Source organism: Pocillopora damicornis, chromosome 4 (assembly GCF_964200805.1).
Source record: "Pocillopora damicornis chromosome 4, jaPocDami1.2, whole genome shotgun sequence".
In the NCBI taxonomy this organism is placed as follows: Eukaryota; Metazoa; Cnidaria; class Anthozoa; order Scleractinia; family Pocilloporidae; genus Pocillopora; species Pocillopora damicornis.
The window spans coordinates 20,301,708-20,328,427 of NC_142673.1; the positions used below are offsets into that span (position 1 = coordinate 20,301,708).

The 26,720-nt window shown below is 37.8% G+C and overlaps 1 protein-coding gene across 7 annotated transcripts; it reads left to right on the forward strand.

The window, feature by feature from the left end:
• Positions 1-1,795: 1,795 nt before the first annotated feature.
• Positions 1,796-25,281, forward strand: LOC113685909 (TNF receptor-associated factor 2). Of its 7 annotated transcripts, none has more exons than XM_089204798.1 (8): positions 1,796-1,869; positions 16,791-16,973; positions 17,793-17,850; positions 18,516-18,620; positions 19,486-19,650; positions 20,134-20,211; positions 21,035-21,124; positions 22,133-25,281. In XM_089204798.1, exons 2-8 carry the CDS (start codon positions 16,828-16,830, stop codon positions 23,189-23,191), a joined length of 1,701 nt encoding a protein of 566 aa, XP_089060924.1. In that variant the 5' UTR covers positions 1,796-1,869; positions 16,791-16,827; the 3' UTR covers positions 23,192-25,281. The 7 variants fall into 7 exon arrangements, with proteins under 7 accessions (XP_089060924.1, XP_089060925.1, XP_089060921.1 ...); XM_089204799.1 differs by lacking the exon at positions 1,796-1,869 and adding an exon at positions 5,827-6,006; XM_089204795.1 differs by lacking the exon at positions 1,796-1,869 and adding an exon at positions 9,476-10,402.
• Positions 25,282-26,720: the final 1,439 nt, after the last annotated feature.

The window sequence follows — 26,720 nt, forward strand, 5'->3', positions numbered from 1 at the left end:
TAGATCTAGGCAGTTCGGAAAGCTGGAAAACTCTAGAACAAAAATTAATCTTTCAAATCGGCATCCTTTATCCCCACGGTATCAACGAGCGCTTTTCATTCAACTAATTTAATCTTGTTTTCTCGTTACCATATCCTCACCAATAGCGTAGCTCTATTTTCTGCATTTAAAAACCGCTCACAACCCACAATTCCTCTAGTCGCTCTGACGAGGGGCTAACGCTTGAAACGTCAGCTTTTAAACTCCTCGCGGTGGCCAATTTACGTTATCAACCCAATTGATAATATTAAATTACCCTGTTATACTCTCCCACCGACGCAGCACCACAGTTTCTTTTCCTTTATCCATTTGAAACAGATATGAGCTGTCTGACAAGGTCTTGAGTGTGATGCACAACTTCACTCAAGCCCTTATTATAAGTGCTCCGAACAGAGATTGGTTTTGAACTGGGAGCCCTCTACAGCGTGTGAAAATGTCGACTTCCAATACCAGTCTTTTTTTTTCTGAATATCTTGTTTTGATGCGCTGGAGGGGTTTTTGGTGACACAATTGGGTGACGTAGTTTTCGTTAAATCATTTTGCGTAATAGCCACGTTCTAGAAATGAATAATATAAATTATCAAAGTTTACAAACTTTGTAAAGTTTGTCTTCTCACAGAGAAAAGTGCTCACATGCTTTTCGTGCGATGGAAGGATAGTGTCTTGTTATTGGGTTCTTTCTGCGCCCAAACCTTTTAAAATTATTACAATTAAGAATGTTAACTAGCTATATAAGAATTTTCGAGAAAATTTAGCTAATTTTAGCTGTTAGGTGTGTATTTTTGGTTGCTCTTAGCATCACTAAAAACAGAGCTCTAGAGAAAAAAGTACATATATGGCGAAGATTGAATTTTCAGAACTAAATTTGTCAAGAACTTTAATAAAGACGAAGGAAAAAAGGAACCTGAAAGGTAAACAAAATTGTATTTATTTACTATGTTTTGCCATGCAGAACGACTAGTTTTTACCGCATATACTTATAATACTTGTTTACTTGCAATATGGGCCACTCTGTAAGTTCGAGATAAGAGCTGTTTTAAAAAAAATTAGAAACCGACTGACTGCGGAGTTACCTATCGTTAAATTGTATAGAACTGATTACTCTTCCTGAATTTCTAATTTTTTCTTCACCAACGAAGGAGTGTTTCAACAATGTGAAAGGTCTGGAATTCTTATCGTTTTTTTCACATCCATTATTTTCGATGCCACTTACACAATAGGTTGTGTGATAAAGACACATTGCTTGGGAAGGCTCGCAATTCTAAGTCTCTACGACAACAGTTACTTCTAAAAGATTTTTATTGTTAAAAAAACCCTGACGTTGATGTCATCGTCGGAAAGAAAGTATTATAATGTCATAGGTGCCAAATCTGTTTTGATTGCCAGGCAAGCGCGAGTCAAGTGAGAGGAGACGAGCGTGAAAAATTTTTCACTTTCACTTTCACTTTCACTTTTTTCACTTTATTTTTATTTGACAGATTAAAACTTGAGCTGGATATTTCCGGCAAAAAACACAACAAGATCATGTTAAATATCATGTCGGGTCTTCGTTCATTTCGGATCTTCGTTTTCGGGTCTTACGTCTTAGCTTTCGGAAGTCTTCGTTTACGCTACTTACAAGTTTTACCCCACCATGAACCGTGGCTAACCGCTTAATATAGGTCACTCGACTGTACTTCAACCCATCTTTATCTTTAACGCTAATTTTGTTGTTTATCAATGCAGCATCTGTGTTCTGGGAGAGTGTACGTATAGGCTACATCAAAAAGTTGTTAAATGAAGAAAAACTGATGATCTTCGAGTTGATGCTCTTTTCAAAGATTGACCAAGGTGAGTGCATCCAGTCATGCGATTCTTTGTCCAAGAAAAATTTTACTGCCAGTACTATGTAAAACGTCATTAACTTCTCCACGTGATAGTACTAAGGGTACCGCTCATACTTAACAGCAGTAAAACGCAGCGAACTGACTAATGAGATGTTTCATATTTTCGTCACTTGTTTATTACGAAATTATCTCTGAAGCTTGCCCATAAAGGGAGATTTTCTTGAAATCAGACATGAGATCGGAAGCACATCCGGATCAAAACGTTTATTTACAACATCGGGATCGATAGCGTGTTATCATGCGATTGTTTCGTTCTTTGGAATTCTGAACTATTTGAAACATCTAAAGCATGGCCGAGAAAAGAATCTATGCCTTTAACGGGCGAAAACTCTAACGAAGACAGTAGTTAGTTTACCAAAATGTAACTACTCCCGGCTGTGGCTGTTTTTCCAGATGGGGTGGTATTTTTAAATGTGTCAACAGCTTCCGAAAAAATAAAATCTAAAAGACTTGACATATAGATTTTACCTATTAATTGAAGATATGTGTGCAGCCTATATTTTAGACTTATCATGATCTCGTTGTAGGGTATAGAATAGTTATCATTGGTCTAGCAACTTGGATTTATTTTTTTGTGTTTTTTGTTCAATGATGGACTAACCGAGATCTCCGGAAACATAGTTTTGAGTTTCAGTCAGAATTTCCCATCACAAGCATTTTTAGTGACACCTTTTTCGGCGAACAAGATCAAGATCAGCAACTGTTCATTTTTCCTCTTCCCTATAAATCTTTGCAGTCTGTAGGTAAAATGTCTTAGCATCGTTCGCGAACAATCTTGTGTTCTTCTGGGCCGGATAAGCAGGATTGAAAAGAAACCCAGCTGGAGAAAAATGATGAAGCTGTTGATACTCTTATACCGGAACCAGCCGACCTGAAGTTTTACCACATCATACAAATTATTAAGAGCGCTTTAGGGACTAAATCATGCTGCAGAGTTCCTTTATTCCATAAGCGGTCGTTTTATTGATGCACAGGGCTAACGCAGTAATCAATATTTAAGAGGCTGTCTCTCTTATTTCCACCCGGTCAATTTCGCGTCAAAAATAATTTTGCCTGAAACTCTGTCAACAGAAAGACTTTACCTAGGAAAGAACTAAATTAGATTTGGTTTGATTCGAAATAATTTTCTGACTGCATTAAGGGCCATAATTATTTCTCAGTCCGTAGGGACCGTCGCAACGTCTCGAAAATTGAAAAATAGGCATATTTTGTAACATTGTAAAATATTTGATTCGCATAGTTAAGCCACAGAATTTATATCATATTGCTTAAAAACCTTTCTAGTTTGCCAAGAAAGTTAGAATTTGCCCCCTAAATACATATCATATTGCTTAAAAACCTTTCTAGTTTGCCAAGAAAGTTAGAATTTGTCCCCTAAATACATTTTAAAAGGCGAATTTGAGCATGTTCTGATCACTAGAAATCGCCTGCGAAAAGCATAGAGAAAACATGGGTAAAAACTGGCGACCACGTCGCACTTGCCAATACCCGCTGCACAACGGCCGGGAAAAGCAGCTAAATACTAGAAATGTAGTTCATCTCGACATGTCAAGGGAAATTAACACTATCTTTGTAGAACTCGTTCCAACAGGTTCCCTTAAGTATGATTTTTATGTAAATTCTAGCTCACTAACCAGGTATTTTCCTGAAATGTGGGGCAGGGTTTAAATTAAGATAATATCTAAACATATATTGAGGTGCGGTAAATGTAAGAATTCAGTATTTTCGAATTTGATTAACATTTGGGCCGAAGCCCGCACGCGAGTGAGTATAAAACAAAACAACTGCTGTGATTTCGTCCCAAGATACGTACCGTGATACCACAAGGAGGCCATGTGGCAGCTAGTGCAACTTGATTAGTGAAATCATACTTTGGCTTGTAACATTGCTCTGAAGCAAACTTGAAATCTACAACCTAAGTTTCCAACACCACAAAATTGTAACGTTAGTCAATTATGTACATAATCGGGAAACACAGCAACTCCATTGAAAACTGCGTAATACATTAGGTTTTACTACCCTACCTTATCTCTAACATCTACATGTTTACAAAAGCATTTTTTTGTCATACACGCAAAGCGGATACGAGATAAATAAACTTGGAGAGTAATTTGTCACCAATGTTTACGCCGATGCAAGATAAGCTTCCTTCTGTTTTTGACATCTATACATTTACACAAAGCCCTTTTGTGTTATTGATATAAAAACGAGCATGCATCCATTTTCGTCCTTTTATCCCTAAATAGAGTCAGAGTTCAACAACCTTTGCAACACATCCCCCATCCAAAATTTAGGAGAGTACCCCGGGGTATAGGATAAAAAAAAAACCTTAAGAGGGCAGCAATGCATCGGTAAAGGAAAGTACATTCCATATGACGTAATTTGTATCAAGCACCAAGGTCAAACGTCCCTTCAACCATGGAATCTCAAGGGTTTTATGATCCTCGTGAAAAGCGTGTGGTCAAGCGTCGTTCAAAGGGCAGCAAGGAAACAGAGAGTACAACGCCATTGTTTGAATGCTCTGTGCTTGGATGTGTTGAAGTGTTCGAAACGTTTTCGCAGCTAGAGCTGCACCTGAACGTTGGAAAGTATGCAGTCAGCAGGTTAAGCCAGTATGATGCTATCAAAAGGGACTGGGCCCTTAAGTCCTCATCGGTAGATACCGCTGCTATCGAGTGTTCGAGGTGTTCGTTAGATTCCAGTACACCACTCACTTCTCCCGGGCCGTAAGCAAACCAAGGGGCAGCGTTAGATTTTCAGAGAAGGTAAAAGAATACCCAACGGCACGGTTTACACTTGGAGGAAGAACTGGGCGAAAGGCAGACCCCGCCCAAGTTGCATTGGACATGCGAAATGCGAAAAATGAATCAAATGCACGTTTGTTCGCTAGAGGACAGTGGCTGACAAAGAGCCAAGTTCAGAGCTTTTTCTCCCGGCTAGCAGCAATGCGACGAAAAGATCAGGGTGTGATCGGGATATCGCTGGATGAGGAGGAAGATGTCCAATGCGTCCAGGAAGATTCCGAGAGACAAGATCTGGTAGACAAAGTTAACAAAGAGATTAAAGTCTCACATCCAATCTGCTACGACACGTATAACCTCTGTGAACGTTACCACAGTAACACACTTCAGAAATTCAATGTGGTTTTGTTGAGAGCCATCTGTAGTGATTTTGAGATCCCTGTAAAATTGAGAGACAAAAAGCAGATCCTCATAGACAAACTGTCGGACGTGATTAGTGATTGTCAATGTGTTTCTCAGTAGACTTATGTAAACGGTGGCTGAAAGCGTTGAATATGCTTTACAGATACAAACTACCTTTAGTTCCGATATCAAGTTCTGACGGCGTTGTTATAGTGTAAAATATTATAATATCTAGTAGTAAGTGAAATGTTTTGATGAAAACGATTAAAAATTTACCAAAAGCAACACTTATAACATCTGTTCATACGAAGCATGTGTCAAAGTTTTTATCACGTCGGTAGCCGATTTCTCCGGCTATTGACAGGTTGCTGATCTGTGGACACAATCGACACGGAACCGAGAGAAGCAAGCTCAGGATATTTGAAATTGATTTATTAAATTATATAATATCAAACTCCAGGTAAAAGCATTTATTCTTTTCATCCAAAATTTTTCTCTCCAAATATTACATTGGGATGTAAATTGAGATACAAAACAAAACCATATGGCACAACGTACGGCACAAGCTATCAGCGGTCTTCTCTTTTGTGCGGACCTTTGTGAAAACAGTACAACATGGAACTGGATCGTCGTGATCTAAATTTAAGCGATTATTTCTTCACTTCAGTAGCCTAAAACCTTAATTTCCCCCTCAGCTTCCAGACATGGAGAGTTTATATTCTGATTTGGAAAAAATTCAGCTCTTTAGGGACGTTAAATGGGTGATTCACCGCGAAATGTGGCCAATTCTGACATTTGTTTTGATACCACGAATCGCGATGGATGCCGCCTACTTTTCGAAGGCAATACCTTGCTATTTGTTGAGGTCATCATGGATTTCAACAATTTGGTTATAAGAAAAATTCTGAAGTGAGTCATAAAGCCGGGCTGCAAAGCGGGTAAGCTGTATTTATGACGAAATCTGCTTCAGTGGTTCGATTCTGGTGTAGGTGAAAAAATTGCGAATGCTCGTACATGTGCTGATTCAAACGGTCATAACTTTTGAAAAATCGAAAACTTTCAGGGGTTTTTGCCTATTTTTGCCTATAAAGGTCTAAACTTAACGGCTGTGTAAGATAGAGTCGTCAACCAGGTACCAAATCCCATAACTTAGCGTCTAAATCAAGGTTATCTACGGCCATCGGCCGATGGCGATTTCTAGTGGTCAGAACATGCTCAAATTCGCCTTTTAAAATGTATTTAGGGGGCAAATTCTAACTTTCTTGGAAAACTAGAAAGGTTTTTAAGCAATATGATATAAATTCTGTGGCTTAACTATGCGAATCAAATATTTTACAATGTTACAAAATATGCCTATTTTTCAATTTTCGAGACGTTGCGACGGTCCTTACGGACTGGGAAATAACTATGGCTCCTAATGCAGTCAGAAAATTATTTCGAATCAAACCAAATCTAATTTAGTTCTTTCCTAGGTAAAGTCTTTCTGTTGACAGAATTTCAGGCAAAATTATTTTTGACGCGAAATTGACCGGGTGGAAATAAGAGAGACAGCCTCTTAAGCTGTCTGCATCTCTCTATTATTAAATTTTTAGAATTTAAAGTACTCAGGCCTAAATTTGTCTGAAATGTTATAGTTACAATAGAGAACTGTGCCTTAACCAAGCCCATAAGTTAAAGACTTCTCTTTGCAAAGCAGTAATACTCTCCATCGCGTTGAATAGATCGCATGTAATTTGAATCTTTTATGATTAATAATATTTTACTGGAACGTCAAGGAGTTTTCTCTATGAGTTGGTGATGGTCAAGCCCTCACCGAGACGCGACCAGCACCCTCTCAAATGTCATTTTTGGAGTAAAGTTACTCGAGAGAGTCTTCGTTCGTGAATAAAAATCTGGAAGTCTAAAAAACTTGGAGGATTTTACTTTCTGCTCAGATGTAGATAGGACACAAAATATTTAGATCCTGAATTACCAGTCCTTCACAAGGATATTATAATGTTCTTCGCTGACATTAGATCTATTTATAATCATGCACAGGGACAGGAAACTATCCTTTCTAACAATAAAGATATTTAATAGGAGGGAAACCTTTCTTTGTAATGGAATGGTTTTCCAAAGGAATAATTCATATTCAAGAGCTCCTTGACAAAAATGGACTGCCTCTCTCTCTCTTTCAAGAATTTCAAACGAAATATGACTGTAGAAATATTTTTAACTGGGGCACATAACTTCGAGTTGCTTCCTAAAGAAAATTATTTAGGAAATTGTATCAAGATCGAATTTGTAGGTGTTGACATTGATCTACAAAAAGCAATGCAAGGGCAAAAGATTTATAGTGATTACCTAATGAAAAGACCAACCAATCATTTCTTACTGGCTCAGATAGATGGAATAACACTATGAATTTAAACCCCTCTGAATTGGAACACTTCTTCAAGTTGGCGAACAGGATCTGTAGAGAGAATAAACTAAAAGAATTCCAGTTCAAATTCTTACATAGAATTATAGCTACACGAGGAAAGAATTATGTCGCTTTGGTATTAAACAAGATAGTGACTGTTTGTATTGCAGAAATGAAGACTCTATCGAGCATACCTGTATCAATTATCAATTCTCAAAAGCACTTTTGCGAGGAGTCAGTCAGTGATTTGATGACACATTATTCTAATCTTTATCCGTCGGTTAAAGGAATATTATTTGGGTTGTTGTCTTTCTCTCCAATTTTAAAAAAAGCTCTCTCATGTAAAACCAATTAAACGATGTTGTATAAGCGCTAATACATTTATACCAGCAAACTTCAAAATCGATTATGTATTCTCTCGGACCTAGTAAAAAACTAAGCATCAAATGCAATGTGGAGCAGATAGGTTAAAGTTTATTTCCGTCTGTATTTTTTCATGTTATGGCTTAATTATTCCCTTCTTCTCTAACAACATAATGATTGTAATTTCCTACTTAGAGAAAAACAGAACCAAAAAAATTTATAAAACGAGAAACTTTTGCTGACGTACTTGAGTGGTGAACAGCGAGAGCATTAAATTCTGCCAGGTACTTCCAACGCTGCTGTTAGCCAGGGAATAAATTTGCATTCCAATGATAATTTAATTTTTTATGATGAACACACAATAAATCGTTCATCAGTTAACATAATTGATGTTTGTTCTCATATGTTCCTCCCCGAAGTATCCACCCTTTGAGTCGGCATACGCCTGCTGTAACTGGAAAGCTTGCGATTGGTGAACTGACTTTGGTGCAGGGGTAATTTCTGAAATCTTCCTCCATATCACTTAAAGCACCAGCAAAAATCTAAAACTAGTATGTGCACAGCATACCTATATGCAAAGTTCTCCTTCACTAGCAACACATGTACAGGTATAATTCCAAGTTGTATAATATTTACAGAAGCGAATCCTCCGCAATTTTCGTTTCAATATTTATGCTTAAAATTAATTAGGGACTAAATTCGTCCGGAGCTCTTTTCGAACTAACAGTAACAAAAATCTGCTTTAATAAGCATCGCTGTAGACAAATTTATGGATCAAACTTGAAATAATATATTTTTTTCAAACACAGTCCAGCTCAGCTTAAGCGTTCACGTTGGAATCCAGTGCTCTGTTACAATAAATGGATCAAACAAGCTGCAGTAAACAAGTATATATTTCTACAAGCTTGCATAATTCTTGTATTTATATCCTAAATATATCAACAGCAGGTACTATTATCAACGTATCAGAATTGCTGGTTTTCACGTGACGTCACTAAATTTCAGACTTCAGAACTATTGATCCTCCTGAGATTTTACTTTCATGATGTATTAGAGCAGCTAAAAACTAATATTCAGACAAATTTTCACTCCAAATGGGTTCTTGGTTTAGTGATAGACTACTCTTGAATTTCTAAGCTTTTGCGTGACGTGGCCTTTACATGACGAGCGAGAGAGCTGTTATGTTGGTTTAAAAGGTGACTTATTTAGGGAAATTCAGCTATCTGAACAGTTCTTGTATTAGAATAAAGTATTATTGTTACGTTTATGAGTTCTTAGAGAGATAAATTCACGCTTTTGTAGCAAAACTCAGTGACAGATGTTTCTGCTGGTTTCCGGCCGCCATGTTGGTGCCCATCTAGGTGGGCACCAGCATGGCGGCTCCATACAAATCTCTATAAATTTGGGAAAAACGTTTCTCCTCATATCTTCCGTAAGAAAAATTGCTGTGACATGAATCTTGGCGAGAGTCTTTACATATCTAGCTTCTTTCTATTTCCAGATTCTAGACTAAATCGATTGAACGGTTTTTATTTTTTATTTTGATCTATTTTGAATGGCGTGACACTGAAAACCAACCATAGACTTCCTCTGTGACATATAATCTTAACAGGATTCAAAATATTTATAATTATATTTTATTTGATAAGCGTATCTCTGTTGCGTCTGGAGCATTAAAGCACACTCAAGCTTGAAATTACCAAGAGCGCCGGTGTGCAGTCATTTGGGTCGAAAAAGCGACTGTTAATTTATTCCTGTTTCCGAGAATTGTTTGTCTGTGTGGTTTCAGGATGTCACATAAACGCACGCTACACCTTGCCGTGTCTGGCGCTTTGCCCAAGTCGCCATTTTAAACTTATTTTGTCAATCGATAATGACAAAGTCGTACATCGCCGACGGTAGAGATCAAATCACCAAGAATTTATTTTCATGATAACTTTAGATTTTTTTCATGGATTTAGAGGCTTCGATTTGTTTTGCATATGTTATCAGCCCGGAAGGTTATTCTACCAGAGTTTATTTATAACCATCCGATCATGAAACTTCACTTTCCTTGAGCGCTTGACCTAAGAATTGCTTTACCAATATGATAATTCCAGCATTGTTTTACCGTCGATTTGTCTTCGTTACTAAGCTTTTGTTACCGCGATTTCGAAAATTGTTGAAGAGGAGGGCCCTAAGTGGAAATTTTGCAATACTCAAGGTGAAAGGAGCTTCTGTTCTCACATTCGAGCTCGAGCTATCTACATGTATACTGATGGCCTGTTGAAACCTCGCCACGGAAGATTGACTTACTCTGTTCAAGGTTCAGCATCTTCAAGTAAAGTCAAGACAAGAAATGCAGGAAAAAGGAAAGAGGATTCGATCATATCAGCTAGATGGGCCGAAGTTCTTTATGTTGTTTTGTTCTCGCGAGAGCAGACAAGAAAATGTGCTCGACTCGACGGACTAATAGGCTTGAACAAAACCTGAACCTGAAAATTCTTGCCAGCAGAAAGATATTTTTGAGCAGAACTGAAATACGCGGGTTCTTTGCTTAACAAGGATGGAGCAGATCACTAAACCAAAAGGTAGGAATAAAGTATTTTATGCTGCGCCTTTGCCCTCTCGACAGATGAGCGCCGGCTAGCTTATTTCGCAACATGATGTTAGTGTTTTGGTATGATGAAATCAGGAACCTTAAATTCTTTGCTTTATCAAGTTTCCTTACGAATAGGAACAATTCGGATCGGATTGGAAAACTGTTATTTTAACTAGTTGGAACAAAACCTGAGTGACATACTCGAAGTTTTAGTGTGCACATAGTTCACGCAATTGAGCCGCGGACTTGTAAATAGGTTAAGCGCTGCGATTAATACAAACGTATTATTTACTCGTGAAAAGGTTTCAGTTCACGGGAAAATCAACCATTTCAGCCTCCTTGAATCATTGTATTAAACTTGATTAATGTCTTTTTTTATTCTCATACATTTAATAAGAACATTTTAATCTGATTTGGTCTAAGACACCTTTAAGTTTGATGCTTAAAGCGAAAGCTGAAATGACTTGAATAATATTCAAACAACGTATACAATTTCGTACAAATACTAAAAGTTCCCAAATGTCTGGAGAGGAAATATGAACATTAAATAACTAAACTGTATGCTATTTTCTGATAAGGCATCCGTGATACCGTTTATCCTACTACGCTAAAATAAATACTATAAGAATCGACACTTTGAGAGATTCGGCCTCGTTAGCTTGTGCATTGTGCGCATGATAAAACGTGCCAGAACCTGCTTGCCTTTTCATGTTTCCTTGGGCTTAAAATCTATCAATGAACCTTTTGAAAGCGGGAATGCAACAAAATGTAACTGGTGCAGATCGAGGTAACGGCCACCTATTTCCAAAAAGCAGGGAAACATCCTTAAAGTTGAGCTTTCATGGGTGTTCAGCTTAATACTAAAGTTTGTTGTTGCACCTTAATAATGCTGATGGTTTTCGCCTTCATATGTGCACAAATAACAAATTGGGGAGACCTTTAGGGTCCTTTAAAAGATTACATGAACTAGTCAGATGGCTGAAAGTTTTCACTTTAGGCTTGTAAAACTTAAACGGGTAATAACAATAACTGAACGAAAAACATTAATATTTTTTACTGAGTGTCTTGTAATTTTTGGGTATTACTCAGTTATTTCCGCATAGACACCCTCGGAAAACAAAATCTAGGCCTGATGAACTCATTCTTATTAGTGTAATCAATCCTTCTTGTTTTTCTTTAGGTAGCTTGCTATGTATTCAATAACATAAATTATATTTCGCTGTGAACTTATAACTTCACTATAAAATCCTCGTGCTGATGAAATCTTTTCGCTCGATTAGCGCCTTGATCCAGTGGAGCTATAAGTTTTTTCTTTTAAGACCTCGATCCTTTTTCCCTCTTCGATTTCACTTTGTGGAAACATGAGAGTCAAATATTACAGTAAACACAATATTTTGAGCGTCCTCTGCACATTATCTTCTGGCCGATAGCCTTAGAACTTTATAGCTGAGAGAAAGAACACCAAACAGTGCTTGATTTACGAATATTTGATTTCAAATTTAGAAGCACTTTAAGCTTTATTAAACTAATTAGAGATTTACCAGAAGCATTAGAACTTTTTACAACTAATTGATATAAATGATGACTAAAAATAAACGAACTGAAGGTCACAAACTGTAGAAGTGTAGTTGTTTCGGTATCGTTCAGTTTTGTCCAATGGAATTTGTTCAATTTCAAATTTGAATTTGTTTACGATAACCGTTTCCTTTTTAACGGACAACGGCTGAGAGCAGCTCTAACGACTCAAATCGATGACTATAATGGCGAAGAACAAAGCAAGGCTAAGGATAACTCACGATGAAATCTTGTATTCGTGATTTTGGTATGAATTATTATTGTGTGTAGTTATAGTGAGTTTGTGAGCTCTCTCGCAAAACCATTTGTGTTTTCTTATGAGACGATATTTTTATTATACATCTATTTAGCCAACCCATATCTATCGAAAACTAATCATTTACCTAGGAATGACCCTGCTAGCTGAAAAATGAGTGTTGTTAATTTCGGTAATTAGATAACGGCGTAATATGAGACTAACACAGTCTATAGACTGTACTATTTTATGCCACTATCTACCCAGGTATATTTTAATTATAATAAATTAATATATTATAAAATCATATTAACGGCGTAAAATTTACAGTATATACATTTACCGACTGGAGGAAATTACGCCGTTAGTTAACTGGGTAAAATCTTATAGTATGTATGATACCAACTCGAAGGAAAAATCTTACAGCATGTATATTAACCGACGGAGCCAATTTACGCCGTTAGTTAACAGCGTGTATTATTCCGGCGACTGGGAGAAATTACGCCGATAGTTAATGGCGTGTATTAACCGACTGGGAGAAATTACGCCGATAGTTAATGGCGTATATTAACCGACTAGGAGAAATTACGCCGATAGTTATTGGCTTGAAATCTTACAGTATGTATATTTGAATGAAAGTGATCCTCGCAGTGATGTGCACTACTTAGGCAGTAGTGAAAATAAGGCCTGAAAAAAATTTCAGGCCTGTGCGGGATTTGAACCCATGACCTCTGCGATACCGGTGCAGCGCTCTACCAACTGAGCTAACAAGCCAACTGGGAGCTGGTCGTGATAGTGGTTCTAAATAAACCCGTGAAGTGATGAATATGCGGTTAAGAATATATGAAAGTCATATATTTGAACTGCGGATAAAGACATGAATGAAAGTGATCCTCGCAGTGATGTGCACTACTTAGGCAGTAGTGAAAATAAGGCCTGAAAAAAATTTCAGGCCTGTGCGGGATTTGAACCCATGACCTCTGCGATACCGGTGCAGCGCTCTACCAACTGAGCTAACAAGCCAACTGGGAGCTGGTCGTGATAGTGGTTCTAAATAAACCCGTGAAGTGATGAATATGCGGTTAAGAATATATGAAAGTCATATATTTGAACTGCGGATAAAGACATGAATGAAAGTGATCCTCGCAGTGATGTGCACTACTTAGGCAGTAGTGAAAATAACGCACATCACTGCGAGGATCACTTTCATTCATGTCTTTATCCGCAGTTCAAATATATGACTTTCATATATTCTTAACCGCATATTCATCACTTCACGGGTTTATTTAGAACCACTATCACGACCAGCTCCCAGTTGGCTTGTTAGCTCAGTTGGTAGAGCGCTGCACCGGTATCGCAGAGGTCATGGGTTCAAATCCCGCACAGGCCTGAAATTTTTTTCAGGCCTTATTTTCACTACTGCCTAAGTAGTGCACATCACTGCGAGGATCACTTTCATTCATGTCTTTATCCGCAGTTCAAATATATGACTTTCATATATTCTTAACCGAGTATGTATATTATAAAGATTGAATAGAATTACGCCGTTAGTTAACGCATGGGCGTTAAAATCCTACAGTTTGCGCTAGTTAACGGCGTAAAATCTTACAGTAAGCATATCCCCTACTGGATAAAATTACGCCAGTAGTTAACGGCGCAAAATCTTATAGTATTTACATCACCGATTAAAGGAAATGACGCCTTTAGTTAACGGCCTAACACAGATACGCAAACACACACACACACACACACACACACACACACACACACATTCACACACAAAAAGCAAGACGAAACAAATTAGGCTGTAATAAATTTCTTAGGTCATCGAAGGATTCTTAGAAGCGCGAATGCTGCGGTGGATAAAGCCTTCTGAGTATTAATGAAACATAAAGTACACATACTGTAAGATTTTACGCCGGAAATTACAACCGTAATTTGGCTCAGTCGCTGTGTATAAATACTGTAAGATTGTACGCCATTAACTAACGGCGCAATCTAGCTCAGTCTGCACATATACATACTGAAAGATTTTATGCCGGTAACTAACGGCATAATTTTATTCAGTTGGTTTATTTAGATACTTAAAGATTTTACGCCAGAAATCACAACCCTAATTTGGCTCAGTCGCTGTGTGTAAATTCTGTAAGATTTTACGGCGTTAACCAACGGCGTAATTTAACTCAGTCTATATATATATATATATATATATATATATATATTGGGGTGGCTATATAGCCTTACCTCCATCCTAGCATCAGCACTGCACTGATGAGGCCCAGAAGGCCGAAACAGTACTGTCTGCAGTTAGTTATATATATATATACATATATATATATATATATAACTGCATATATATATATATATATATATATATATATATATATATATATTGTGTAAGATTTTACGCCGTCAACTAACGGCGTAATTTCATCCAGTCGGTAATATTTACACTGTAAGATTTTATGCCGTTGACTAACGGCGTAATTTCCTCCATTCGGTACTATGTATACACTGAAAATTTTACGCCTTCAATATAATTTTACAATATATGAATTTACTATAATAATTATACCCACGCACATATAATAAAATGGTTTTTTTTCACGCAGTGGCGTAAAATAGTACAGTCTTAGACTGTGTTAACCTCATTTTTTGCCGTTACCGGTTCTTCCGGAAACAGGACTATTTATAAAAGTACGTCATGAAATTTCCTCACGTAGACATATTCAGGTAAGACGAAACGAAATTAATATTGCGAAAGGTGGTGAGTTTTTACCATACATGAGTAAAAATCTATGTAAAACATAAAATATGTCACGGCAACTTATCAGTTACAAAGAATAATTCGGTCTCCCGCTGTTTTTATAACAAGACGTGGTATAATTCCTTACTCAGCAATTTTCCTTCATGGTATCAAAGAATTAGAAAAGAACAAAAAGCATAGAAATTATACCTAACAATAGGAAAATCGAAATTTTCGAACCATAATCGATAAGAGGGGTAGGTTTCTAAAGAAACTGTAGTGCTGCGTCGGTGGGAGAGTATAGCAGGCAATTTAGTGTTAACAACTGGGTTGAAAACGTAAATTAGCCACCGTAAAGGGTAAAAAAGCTGACGTTTCGAGCGTTAGCCCTTCGTCAGAGCGATTGAAGAATTTCCATTTTTGTTGTAAAATTAAGACGCAGTTTTGAACTTCTTAAAATGTAAAAATACAAATTTTCCGTTGAGTGAGAGAGAAATTTTGAATCGTAACGTACATGTAGCTGGAGTTTTTATCTATTTGTCAGGAACAGCATGCTTTTATTTACTAATATGCACGACTGAGGTATCTTCTATAATCAGTCTTTGTGGCCACTATCTCCTATAGGAGGCAGACTTTCTGTTTTGCATGTGAGACAAATATTCTGCAACGCTACGATCTAGTGTCATTATACAACCTCTAGTTCTTTTCAATGCTTTAAAATTGCGCTATATCAGCAGCCACATGCATTCATTGACAACTGGTCTATTTTTATTTTAAATCCTTTAACTGAACCCTCATGCGGCACACCTGGGTGACGTGCTGGATAGCGTTCATTTTTTTTTCTTCGACGCCATAATCTATTATTGACTTATTATTAAGCGGTTCGCAGAACCACATAGGTGTAAGACTCGAGAGCGAAAACTCAACCATTTATTTACAGGTATTTTAATACAAATCCACAAATGCTCCAGCAATCAAGCCGAGTAAACATCCAGTTAGGCAGTAAGGCAGGTTCTCTACGAACAAAAAAATTACACCTTCAGCGACTGATATTACAATACACACGAAATACAGTGGAACTAATTGATTGTTTCGAGTTTAAAGTGACCATAACTCAACAATTTTGGTTAGCAAAATATGCCAGTATGAACACGTCGACTAGTGCTTTTTCGACAAAGTACATGACTGATGTCCCGGATGTTGACGTCAAAATACAGGCACGAAATGGGAGCTACACTCATATTTATTTCTTTCCGGCTAAAATGTAAAGCGTTGCTTTTAGGACCATGAATGGTATAAAAAGAAAGTTGTTGGGGAGAGAGTGGGAGTGAAATTCTTCTGGCGTGTGTATATGTTTTTTTTGGGGGTTTGGAGGGTAACATCTTCGCTGGATTTTTCACGATATAATTTGACGGAGGTAACTTAGGAAAATATTTTTTTCCCTGACACAACAACAACTTTTCAAAAAGAGAACGATGGGAGAAAACGCAAGAAAACATGGAGAAATAGGAGAGACAGGATAATTCAGAAAAAGCACGCGTGCCAAAAGAGGAAAAAAACGCGGAAGGCGATATTAAAGAGAACAAGGCAAACAGAATCAAGCATTGGGTCAGAAGAAAGGCTTGGGGAATTACACGGGGTCGAGGTTTTAGGACGAAAAACCGCTGAAGAGCAAATTTCTGCTTTAATTGCATTTTTTATCACGACTTCGCTATGTGATATTCCTTTTTCTCTTAGACTTCATTTTGAAGGTACGAATGCTACAGAGTGTCATTTTTCACAGTATTTATTCCATAAAAAACCTTCTTGTTCTCTTTGTAGGGGTCCAGGCGTCCAGAAACTCAGTAACGACCAGAAGATGCCAGGCTACATGCTTTCCAATGCTGAGAAACAACGGCTCGGCTCCAAGTATACTTGTAATTCATGTGGTTATCTTTTACGGGATGCTATGCAAACTTCTTGTGGTCATTTCTACTGTAGTTCTTGTTTGGCCAGCTTATTTCAGTAAGTTCGAACATTTGGGAATTATACTTCAAATTGTGCTTATCAATGTTGTTGCCAAGAACAGTTTTCGGTTTTTGGTACCACACTCGTTTGATGCTATATGTTACAACAGTGTACATTACTACCGTGGTTTGACACTGTAGCTTCATTCAGTCATACATTTAAATCATTATGCCATGCAATTTTTTTCCTTCTATTTGCTATACAGCACATCTTGTGGCCTTCAAATAATGCCTTCAAAAATTGGTCTGCCCATACTTAGTGTTGTCTGTTACTTTTTGAGGAAAATGATTTGGGAAACATGTTTGCATAACACCATACTGTTCTAGAGAAAGCCATAGTCCCAAAGTTTATATATTGTCTTGCTTGATTTCTTGTATCAAAGAAGATAAAATTTCCACACAGCCCCACACTATTGTGAAACAAATCTGTTTTCCCAATGGCAATGTATTGTTTTTGTCATTGTTTTCTCTATTCAAGAACTGAATGCATAATGTAGTATGGGGCTGTGCGGAAATTTTACCTCAAAGAACTGTATGCATAATGCTGTTCGGGGTTGAACTAAAATTGTTTCCTCAATTATAGGCTTCTGTAAATAATTTGTTTGCAAGCCATGGACAAATCCTGTTTATTTTGGATTACCCTGTGCTATAACTGTATTTGTCAGTGCCATAAATTTCATGAACAAGGCTTATGACAGTTTGACAAGATACAATTTGGTTCTATTTTAATTGCAACTACCAGTAGCAGATATTATTTGATACAAATATATATCCATCTTGATAAAATGCATTAAAGTTGTGACTTAATGCCATTTAGAGATGGATCTACAAGAATGACCTGTCTACAGGACCAGAAAGAGTTTCTCCCAAATGAGGTAGGACTTCAATATTGTAGCAAAACCAAATTTTGATGTCACAAATGCAAACTAATGACAGTTTCCTTATCATATTGGCAGGAAAAACTGCCAATAATAATTACTCCAGCCTATATATTGAATGAAAAAGTTGTTAAATTTTGAGCTTGGTCATAAAATAAAGAGAGATCACTTTTGTGTTGCTATGAGCATGGGATAAAGGAAAATTTCTATGTCCTTATAATGAATGGTACCTCAGACCTTCAGATACAGCGCTTCAATGTACTGCCACTATGTTGCAGTTACTCTGTGATTAAGGTGTGACTACCTAGCTCAGTGAAATAGAACATCAGAGCCCAGAATTTGTAGGTTTGGGGAACAATTTATCAAAGGGACTTGAATTCTTTTCTTTTTCTAATGCTAGTGACATCATGGAAACATCTTTTTTTATTCTTGTATATCTCAACTACACAAAGAACTTTAACCCTTCCTCATTTTTTGAGAACTGAACAAATGAGAGTGCCCCCACTGCAATTCAATGACATTAGGTAGAGGAGAGTTTGATCACTGTACTTGAAAAACATTACTGTAAATTGCTTGATGTGTCTTTTAATTAGTTTATTTCAACTTGCTTTAGGATTTTACTTTCACTTATCCTTAAACATTTCCTCTCAATATCTCTAAAGGTTTTTCCTGATAACTTCATGAGACGTGAAGTACAAGCCTTTGTTGTTAATTGTACTTTTGAGGATGAAGGATGCAATTGGAAAGGAGAAGTCAGACACCTAGAGGTATAGTAGATGTTTAATTGGGTTAATTGTCATGCACTAACCTACATTCCAAAAATTCCAACTCAAAGAATATTTGGTCCTAATAAATGATATTAATTTTGAATCATGCCATCAAAATACTATGGCTTAATACAACAGTTCCTGTGACAAGACCCTGAGATGATACACCACTGTAGACAGTGTGCATAAAGGGGCTATGTCATAAAACTCATACTCTATTTCCAGATCATGCTTTGGCTGCAATGTTAGAAGTACATGTAGCTTCAGTGATCATTTTGAATTTAGAGAAAGAAAATAACACTATCACCCTAACAGCAACCCATTATCACACTGATATGAGCTAATTTACAATTATTAGTAGTGCTCTAACAATCAGTGAAGTGGAAGAGCTACATGTTGAGGGCAAGGTTTACTATGAGTTCCAGGAATTCTTCCTGCTCGGAGTGTTGTATTAAGCTTTTTCAAGGGAAACTTTTTCAAGGTGATGAATGTCAAGAAGGTCTTATAAGAGGTCAAAAACCTTTGATTGAGGGTTGGTTGTAGTGGGCAGTCATTTTGATCATTTTTAATCCAGAGAGTGTGGCTAGCAACTTATGAAAATAGATGTTCAGTTATATTGTTATGTTACTCTCCAATTTGCTGTTGAAGAACACTGAGACGTGATTTTGGTCACAGAAACCTGGTAAAACAGGCTTTAAAAGTTCTGCTGAAAGACTTATTGTATTATGGTCCTTTCTTGTTGTACAACCTGCTTGTGAAAAACTGCATATATTGTGTTTGTGTTTCCAAATACAGCCAATTTGAAGGCCTCCTGCTTGAAGGAGAGACTGTATTGGTAAGCTAATCAATATTGTGTCCAAAACAGAACCACTTGAGTAACTGTGAGTTCCTTAAAATTCCCTGTGTACATCCTGAGTGTGGAGCACAAGTGAAAAAATCACATCTTACCCAACACTTGGAAAAGGAATGCAAATGCAGACTGGAAACCTGTGGATTCTGCAAGAAGCAAATCAAACTTAATAAGATGAAGGTATGTTATTTCAAATACAAAGCATTTTGCAATTCTTGAGATAATTTGAATTTGTATGTAACCCTGACCCTTTTCCCCTTGCCGGCACTCGCTTTTACTTTGAAATTTCTAGTTTCAGTGATATTATCCTCTTAGTCTGTGGAACCATTTGCAGAACATCTGTTCAATTAAACTAATTTTTTGTGTGAAAGATGTCTTTGGCTAATGCAGAAAAAGCATAAATATTTTCATTGATAATTTAGACTGCTGAGACAGTTAACAAGTGCACAAAGTTTGTTTTTTGTCAGTTGCATCTACTGTACATAGTAAACTGACAAATGGTTTATAGTTGATGTTCATTGTACTTAACCTGGCATTCTGCAAGGCTTCAAAATTTAAAGTATAGGTAGCTATCAGGGATGTTAATAGAGGTTATGTGTATGTTTTCTATGACACTGTATTTGCCAAAGTTAACTCCACCTTTCAAATTGTGTGGTTTTACAGCATCATCATGAGACAGATTGCCCAGCATATCCAGTTGTTTGTCAAAAATGCAACAAAGATAGAATTCCTAGAACAAAGGTAAACTATAAAGATATGATTTGATTGAAATGTTTCTCTTGTTTTGAATTTTCCAATCAGACCATGCTTTATCGATGGTTTTGGGTTGGAAACAAAGGAATATGAAACACTACATGTTACAGGGAAAAATGGTTTGAAAAAATTTGAATTGAAACACTTCGTATAAATTATGGAGCCAGTATTGAAATCTTCTAGTGAAAGTTGGTCAGTAGAGTGCATAGTACAATTTGGAATGTTGTTGGTATGTGCCGTTGTGTGTATGGTCTGGTCATAGAAACATGTCACCATTGTAATAATTCTAAAGCACCAGATTTTTCTTTCAAGTCGTTTAGTTGCATGTTTAAAATTGGACATGAATGTTATGGCAATATAATTGTTGAAGCCAGTGTCTAATAGCTTTTGATGGTAGGAATTGGAGAAAAGCTTGAAATTGAATAATTTAAAACGATTCTCCTTGAATGTAAATTCCAGGTAAAGTTGTCTGGGTATGATACCCAACTAGAGTTGTGTTGTGTTCTAGCGAAGAAAAAAACATTTAGTTTTTGTGCCACCCCACACCTAAGAGAACATATAGATATGGTGACCCTGTCAATAAGACAGAATATAAACAGTATTGAGAAGATTGGTACACCTCCAAAGAAAAGAAAACACTTTTTAGTCGTGTTTCTCTGAAGATAATTCAGTTTGTTTCTTAATTTTTATAAACGGAGTGAAACTTCATTTTAACAGTGTATCCTCGAGATATCACAGCTTTCGTCGTGTAAAGTTGGTATCTTTTCTCTCTTTAAAGCATAACATTGTATCATATCGTTTTGTACGTCAGCTTTTACAACATCAAGATCCAATAATGGGAGACTGTGATAGTGTACAGGGACCGTGCCCATTTTCACAGATTGGCTGCTCTGCGACTGAGGTATTTATTGACAGCCTTTTAGGAAAATTATGTTGATATGGTATAGCTCCTCAACAAACCAATACAGTCAGAACTCGACGAATGGGGGAATACAGATACGTGTATTCGCGTCGAAGCACATCATGTCTAGGAAACTCAATTAAGTCCCAGCCACACTGTTTTGATCGTGTTTCACTTCGGGGCCCCGTCCAGGTCCAGCGTGTGTTGAAAAGGAGGCATTCTGTTCGATTTTGTTATCGCAGTACATACAACTAACAGTGGAATCTGTGTTAAGCTGCCACCCACTGGGAATGGCGGGTGCCCGCTGAATACAGGTTGACCGCCTATACAGGGTCCACGGAATAGGGTGCGGTAAAAAACGGTTTTATGCCATGATTGACCACTTCATATGAAAAAACTTGCTCAAAAATTTCGGGAGATGAAGATGGATAAGATATACTTTAAAGCTTATTCTTAGTTTTATTTGAGTGGCTCCCCCTTAAGTGACCTTTCAGTGGTGACGAGAAGAAGACAATAGGAAAACGCCGTTGGCACTCGGTACAGTGTTACCACGACCGCTTAATAGAGGTGACCACCTAAAAGAGGTGGAAATTACAGTGGGAAAGAATTTCGGGACTTTGACAACCGACCACTTAATACAGGGTAACCGGGTAATACGGTGCCGCTTAATACAGGTTCGACTGTACCTCTAAATAGTTTTGATATTTGCTGCTTATCGTATCGCAAGCATTAGGGGAACCGCAAGGGAAGTTAAGGAAACAGGCAACGCCGAGAAGCTGGGAACTCTTTTAATCTTAAAAAAAACCAAAGATACACATGTATGCTTTCGTTCGGTCCGTAAAAGATCGATTTGATAGCAAAGAGACTTGGATAAGTTTGTGGGACTCTTCTTTTGTGTGGGTTTGATTAATCATGTGACTGCTGATGTACGTGTACCAATTCCTAAATCGTATTGGCCTGTTGAGTGTACATTGAAATCTTTCTTAATGGCGCACTTCTCTTCCACAGGCCCTCACCCAAAAGCAGAGGAAAGAGCACCTGGAGAAACATAATACATTCCACACTACTCTGCTTTTACATTATGCTATACGAATGAGCAAAGAGATGGAAGCACTTTTAGTGGGTGACCCCAGAATTGTGTCTAGAAACCCACACATCCTCTCAAATTACGACAGTGTAATTGCAGATCTTCTCGCTCAAGTTCAAACTCAGGCGGGTGAAACGAGGAATTTACGCGAAAAATGCCGAGAGCACAGTGAGAGAATTACCGCCTTGGAGAGGAAAGTGGCTTCAGGAAATCTGTCGGGTTCCGCTACAACTGCCCAAATACCTGGCGAGTCGAACGGTGGTACACAAAACCCAGAAGTTACACGAAGGATTACCAACATTGAAAACCGAACCGCTGACCACGAAGTTCTTCTGGTAGAGAACAATCGCACAATGGAGGAAGTTAGACGTGACGTGGGTAATATGAAAAGGCAACTTGACACCACCCAGGAGAGTACCAGAAGGCACGACAGAAGGATTGAATCTATAGAGCACACACTGGCACTCAGGAACGTAACCCTGGCTGATTTGGAGGAGTATGTAAAACAGCAAGAGTTCTCAAGCTACGATGGCCAGCTGTTGTGGAAGATTCCTGATTATGCTCGCAAACGAAATGACGCAGTGACAGGCCAGCAAGTCTCTTTCTATAGCCCTTGTTTCTACACCAGTCGCTATGGCTACAAAATGTGCGCTCGCATTTACCTGAACGGGGACGGAATGGGAAAAGGAACGCACATCTCGATCTTCTTTGTGGTCATGCGCGGTCAGTATGACGCGCTGCTCCGTTGGCCATTCAGACAGAAAGTCACCTTCATGTTGCTGGACCAGGATAACGTGGAACACGTGATTGACGCCTTCAGACCCGATCCGAACAGCTCATCTTTCCAGAGGCCAAGAAGAGAAACAAACATCGCCAGTGGGTGTCCAATGTTCTGCTCGCTTGCTGAGCTGAATAATCACGCATATATCAGGGATGACGCCATGTTCCTGAAAATAATTGTGGATATTTCTGATCTGTGAAGGGGAACTTTGAGTTGCGGTTTGTCATTTGTTTTGAAATTACCTTCTTCTTTAATTTAACATTACCATTGCTCTGACATGGCTTGTACATGCTGCATAAGTGATACATGGCAGTTGTTATCGTTTGTTTTGTACCTGAAATGACGAGCATTTTCTTCGTTTGGCAGGACAGTTTTAATTTTGATTTGATGTTCTGATCTCAATGTGATGTAAAGGGAAGTCTGTTTCTCTTTATTACAATTATGGCAGTTGAAGCTATCAGCATGCTCTCCGTCAAGTCGTCTTAATGTTATACCTTTACCCTCACCCACGATCGATTACGGTGTAAGTTCGATGTTCGGCATGAAGCGTTATGCAGAGCTATAGTAAATAGTATTGTTTTGTCTCCAACTAAATTATATGTCATATGATTTTTTCTGGATTTGATAATTTATGATATTGCTATGCGATCGATGTAGGTGCAATGTTTTTCTAAAACGGGTAATTCGGTAGCTGTTTGCTTTAGCGAATGAGGTATAGTGGTAAGAAGTAAACGTAATTCGGAGTGACTTTAGCTAAAGTTGACGATTTAATTATTTTTCCTACGTTTGGCTGATTTTGATTTTTGCAGTTTGCAGTTTTGCGGTTAAGATTGGTTAAAACCATAACAATTTTTGCGCAACTCCTATTTAGTGCTCAGCATCTACACACTAGTGAGTTTGTTGTACACGTGATGTAATGCTTAATTAGTAACCTTACGCTTAGACAGTAACAGTTTTGGTTTATGTTGTGTGAGTTGCGTTATGCGCCCAATCCGTTTCCGATGGCGATGAAGAATGATCAGTTTTGAATCAACGAAAATAAAATGAGTGTTTAGCTTCGGTAAACCAAATTTTGATTATGAAGAAACGGAAGCATACAGTGTAGGCAATGTTCTCTTTTGTTTTAATGTTGTGGAATACCTTTTCCGCGATGCGTCGAGAATTCAGACTTCAGCTGGACTGCGGCGCCATCGAGATGATCTCTTCAATATTTTTTTAAAGAAAGTTTTACCATTCTTGGAAGTTGGTTTTGAAGCATATAAGGAGTGTGAAGTCACGTCTGCAGGCGTCTCCGTTAACGATTATAGTGCATTCGATTCTCCCTTAAGACTATCTAAAACTTCAGCTTCGCTACGAGAGCTGACTATTATGGCGGTCTCAGTCACGAGGAAAATTTTCGTTATTTTTCGAAAATGGTTGCTTGAGATGGTCAATCAGAGAATTTGCAATGTCTTTTTTGGTGTCTTTTGTGCTGACCTCCTCGCGGTGGACACTGGAAACGCTTTTTGTTTGTTAAGTGGGGGTCTCTTTGTGATTTCTTTTTTCGCTCAAAGCAAAAACAATTAAAGACCTGGGAAGAACTGCCAGTGTTAAATTGTCTGCTGGATCACAGACGTAAGTTCGTTAAACTAAGGGAAAAACTATGGAAAGTCATTCACTAACCCCACTCTCCTTATGTGTTGTGGGAAATCATTGTAAGATTTAGCTACAGGGAAGATCTCTTCGACTTGAAGATTTTTTTTCTTTCGTGATCGAAGCATTTGAGACAAAAAACAGTTTGTTTTCAGTTTTGTTTTGGTGAGTGAATCGAGTTCAAGGGACCGAGTCAAGGTGTCATCTGGAATAAAGCGGCTAACAGCGCACATTTCGGGGGCAGTGTATGCGTGGGTTGTCGAGGGTTTCCACCTAGTCGAACGTGAAGTTATAACATTCCACAACATAAAACCGAATGGGGTCACCTTCTCTCAGAGCGTATCTTTGTTTTTTTTATTTCTCGAAGGGACCAGTTACTATCTATGCACGCAAGTAGACTCAAATAATGTCGCGAAAATACCCGAACTGATAGATTTGTCTAATCAGAGCAGTTAAAAATTGAATTCAGTTATTGCAAAGATTAATGTAACACACCAAGTGAAACTAGCTAATTGTACTTGAAATTACTTCACGTTAGTTATACGCTATCGCTTGATTTTTCTTCCACAGTTAAACTATATTTTGTTACTTTACTGTTTTATTTAAACATGGTGTAAACTTTCTTGCAGAGAGGGCCAATAAAATATGAAAATGTAATATTTGATGAACCTTTCATCCCGGGGTTCTCACCTCTAAATGGTGAAGGGGTAATCCTGTAATAATAGATTGTAAGACACGATCCTTACTTTTTGTTTGTAAGATTACTTTGATTCAATATCATTAGTCGATTAACTCCAGGATGGGTTGAAAAAAAAAGCTTCTTTCTGGCGATCATCGTTCTTCCAACATAACCTCGTCGGATTTTAATAGCTTGCAGAACAGTGGCTCGCTCTTATTTAATGCCGGCAGAACAGAACAACTGAATATGCGTATGGAACATTAAATTGGTTTGTTCACTCAACGGAGTGCGAGAGGGAGGTTTGGGTCCAGTCGAAAAGAAATTTTACCTCAGTCAACAGTAATGTCGCAATCTGATTGGCGAATTTGGCGGCTGCTGACCATTGTGATGACAATATATCGTTGTCGATAAGAGCACAGAGAACGCTAAACCACTGTCGATGTATTGAAGGGCACTAAGTTTGGGATTTACGCGACCCAACACAAACCTCTCTCCATTTCTCAATCCGCTGCTGCTCCATTTTACCAACTAAACGCCGGCAAAAGGCTAGCAGAACATCCGTATTTTAATTCGCGTCATGCGCGAGAGGAAGAAGCTTGCCATCAATGCGTGCAGGAAGCTTGCCTCGGTTTTGAGGAGAAACCCTAAGAATTACAACCGCTGCTCTGTAAGCTGAAAAATTTGTATATATTTTGAGTTGATGTAAACAGTCAGTTAAATTATCCATCGGAATGGCTGAATCTGACATAATACTGCTGGCGCAAGCCATTGTCCTTTCTACTCCAATCGTTTCCAGTGACGTTAAATGTTAATAGTAAGTGATGAAAGTTTCTTTTCTTCCCATCGGTCGGGAGCCCTTTACAATTAATACCTCCAAATATCTGCTAGTGAACTACGGTATACTGTTGCTTAATACTTTATAACCGTACATTGCTGATCTGCTCATGCGTTGTTGTGTCCACATGCGTCCCTTATTAAAAAATGCCAGATTGTTTCTGAAAGAAGTCTTTTAAATTTCCCATAAATAATTATGATAGACTACCATGGTGATTGTGTGATGGAATAATCACTGAACTCGGTGATACCAAGTTTTGCTACTGGTCAATTATCTGTCGCAAGTCCTGTTTAATTTGGCAAATTATTGATCTGTTCGACCCTCCCGCAACTGTATTCACGATGCTCAACCTAGTCATATTCATCGAAGTTTATTGCAACGAGAAAGGACTTTAGATTTTCCAATCGAACATATTTCCTCGGGACAAAAAAAAAAAAAAACTTTAAAATTCTCACTCGTTTTGTTGTAGGCCTCCTCTCCCCGCCCTTCGTAAGTTGAGTGGATGCTTTTTACTGTAAATGCATATCACATCCTACTAAGACATTCTAGAAATTATCAAATTTAGGCAACCCGATGATTTTT

Coding starts and splice junctions, on each gene's coding strand:
- LOC113685909 (XM_089204801.1), top strand. CDS start 11,088: ATGATAAAACGTGCCAGAACCTGCTTGCCTTTTCATGTTTCCTTGGGC. Junction 16,974..17,792: donor TGTTTGGCCAGCTTATTTCA/GTAAGTTCGAAC, acceptor AATGCCATTTAG/AGATGGATCTACAAGAATGA. Junction 21,125..22,132: donor TTGGCTGCTCTGCGACTGAG/GTATTTATTGAC, acceptor TCTCTTCCACAG/GCCCTCACCCAAAAGCAGAG.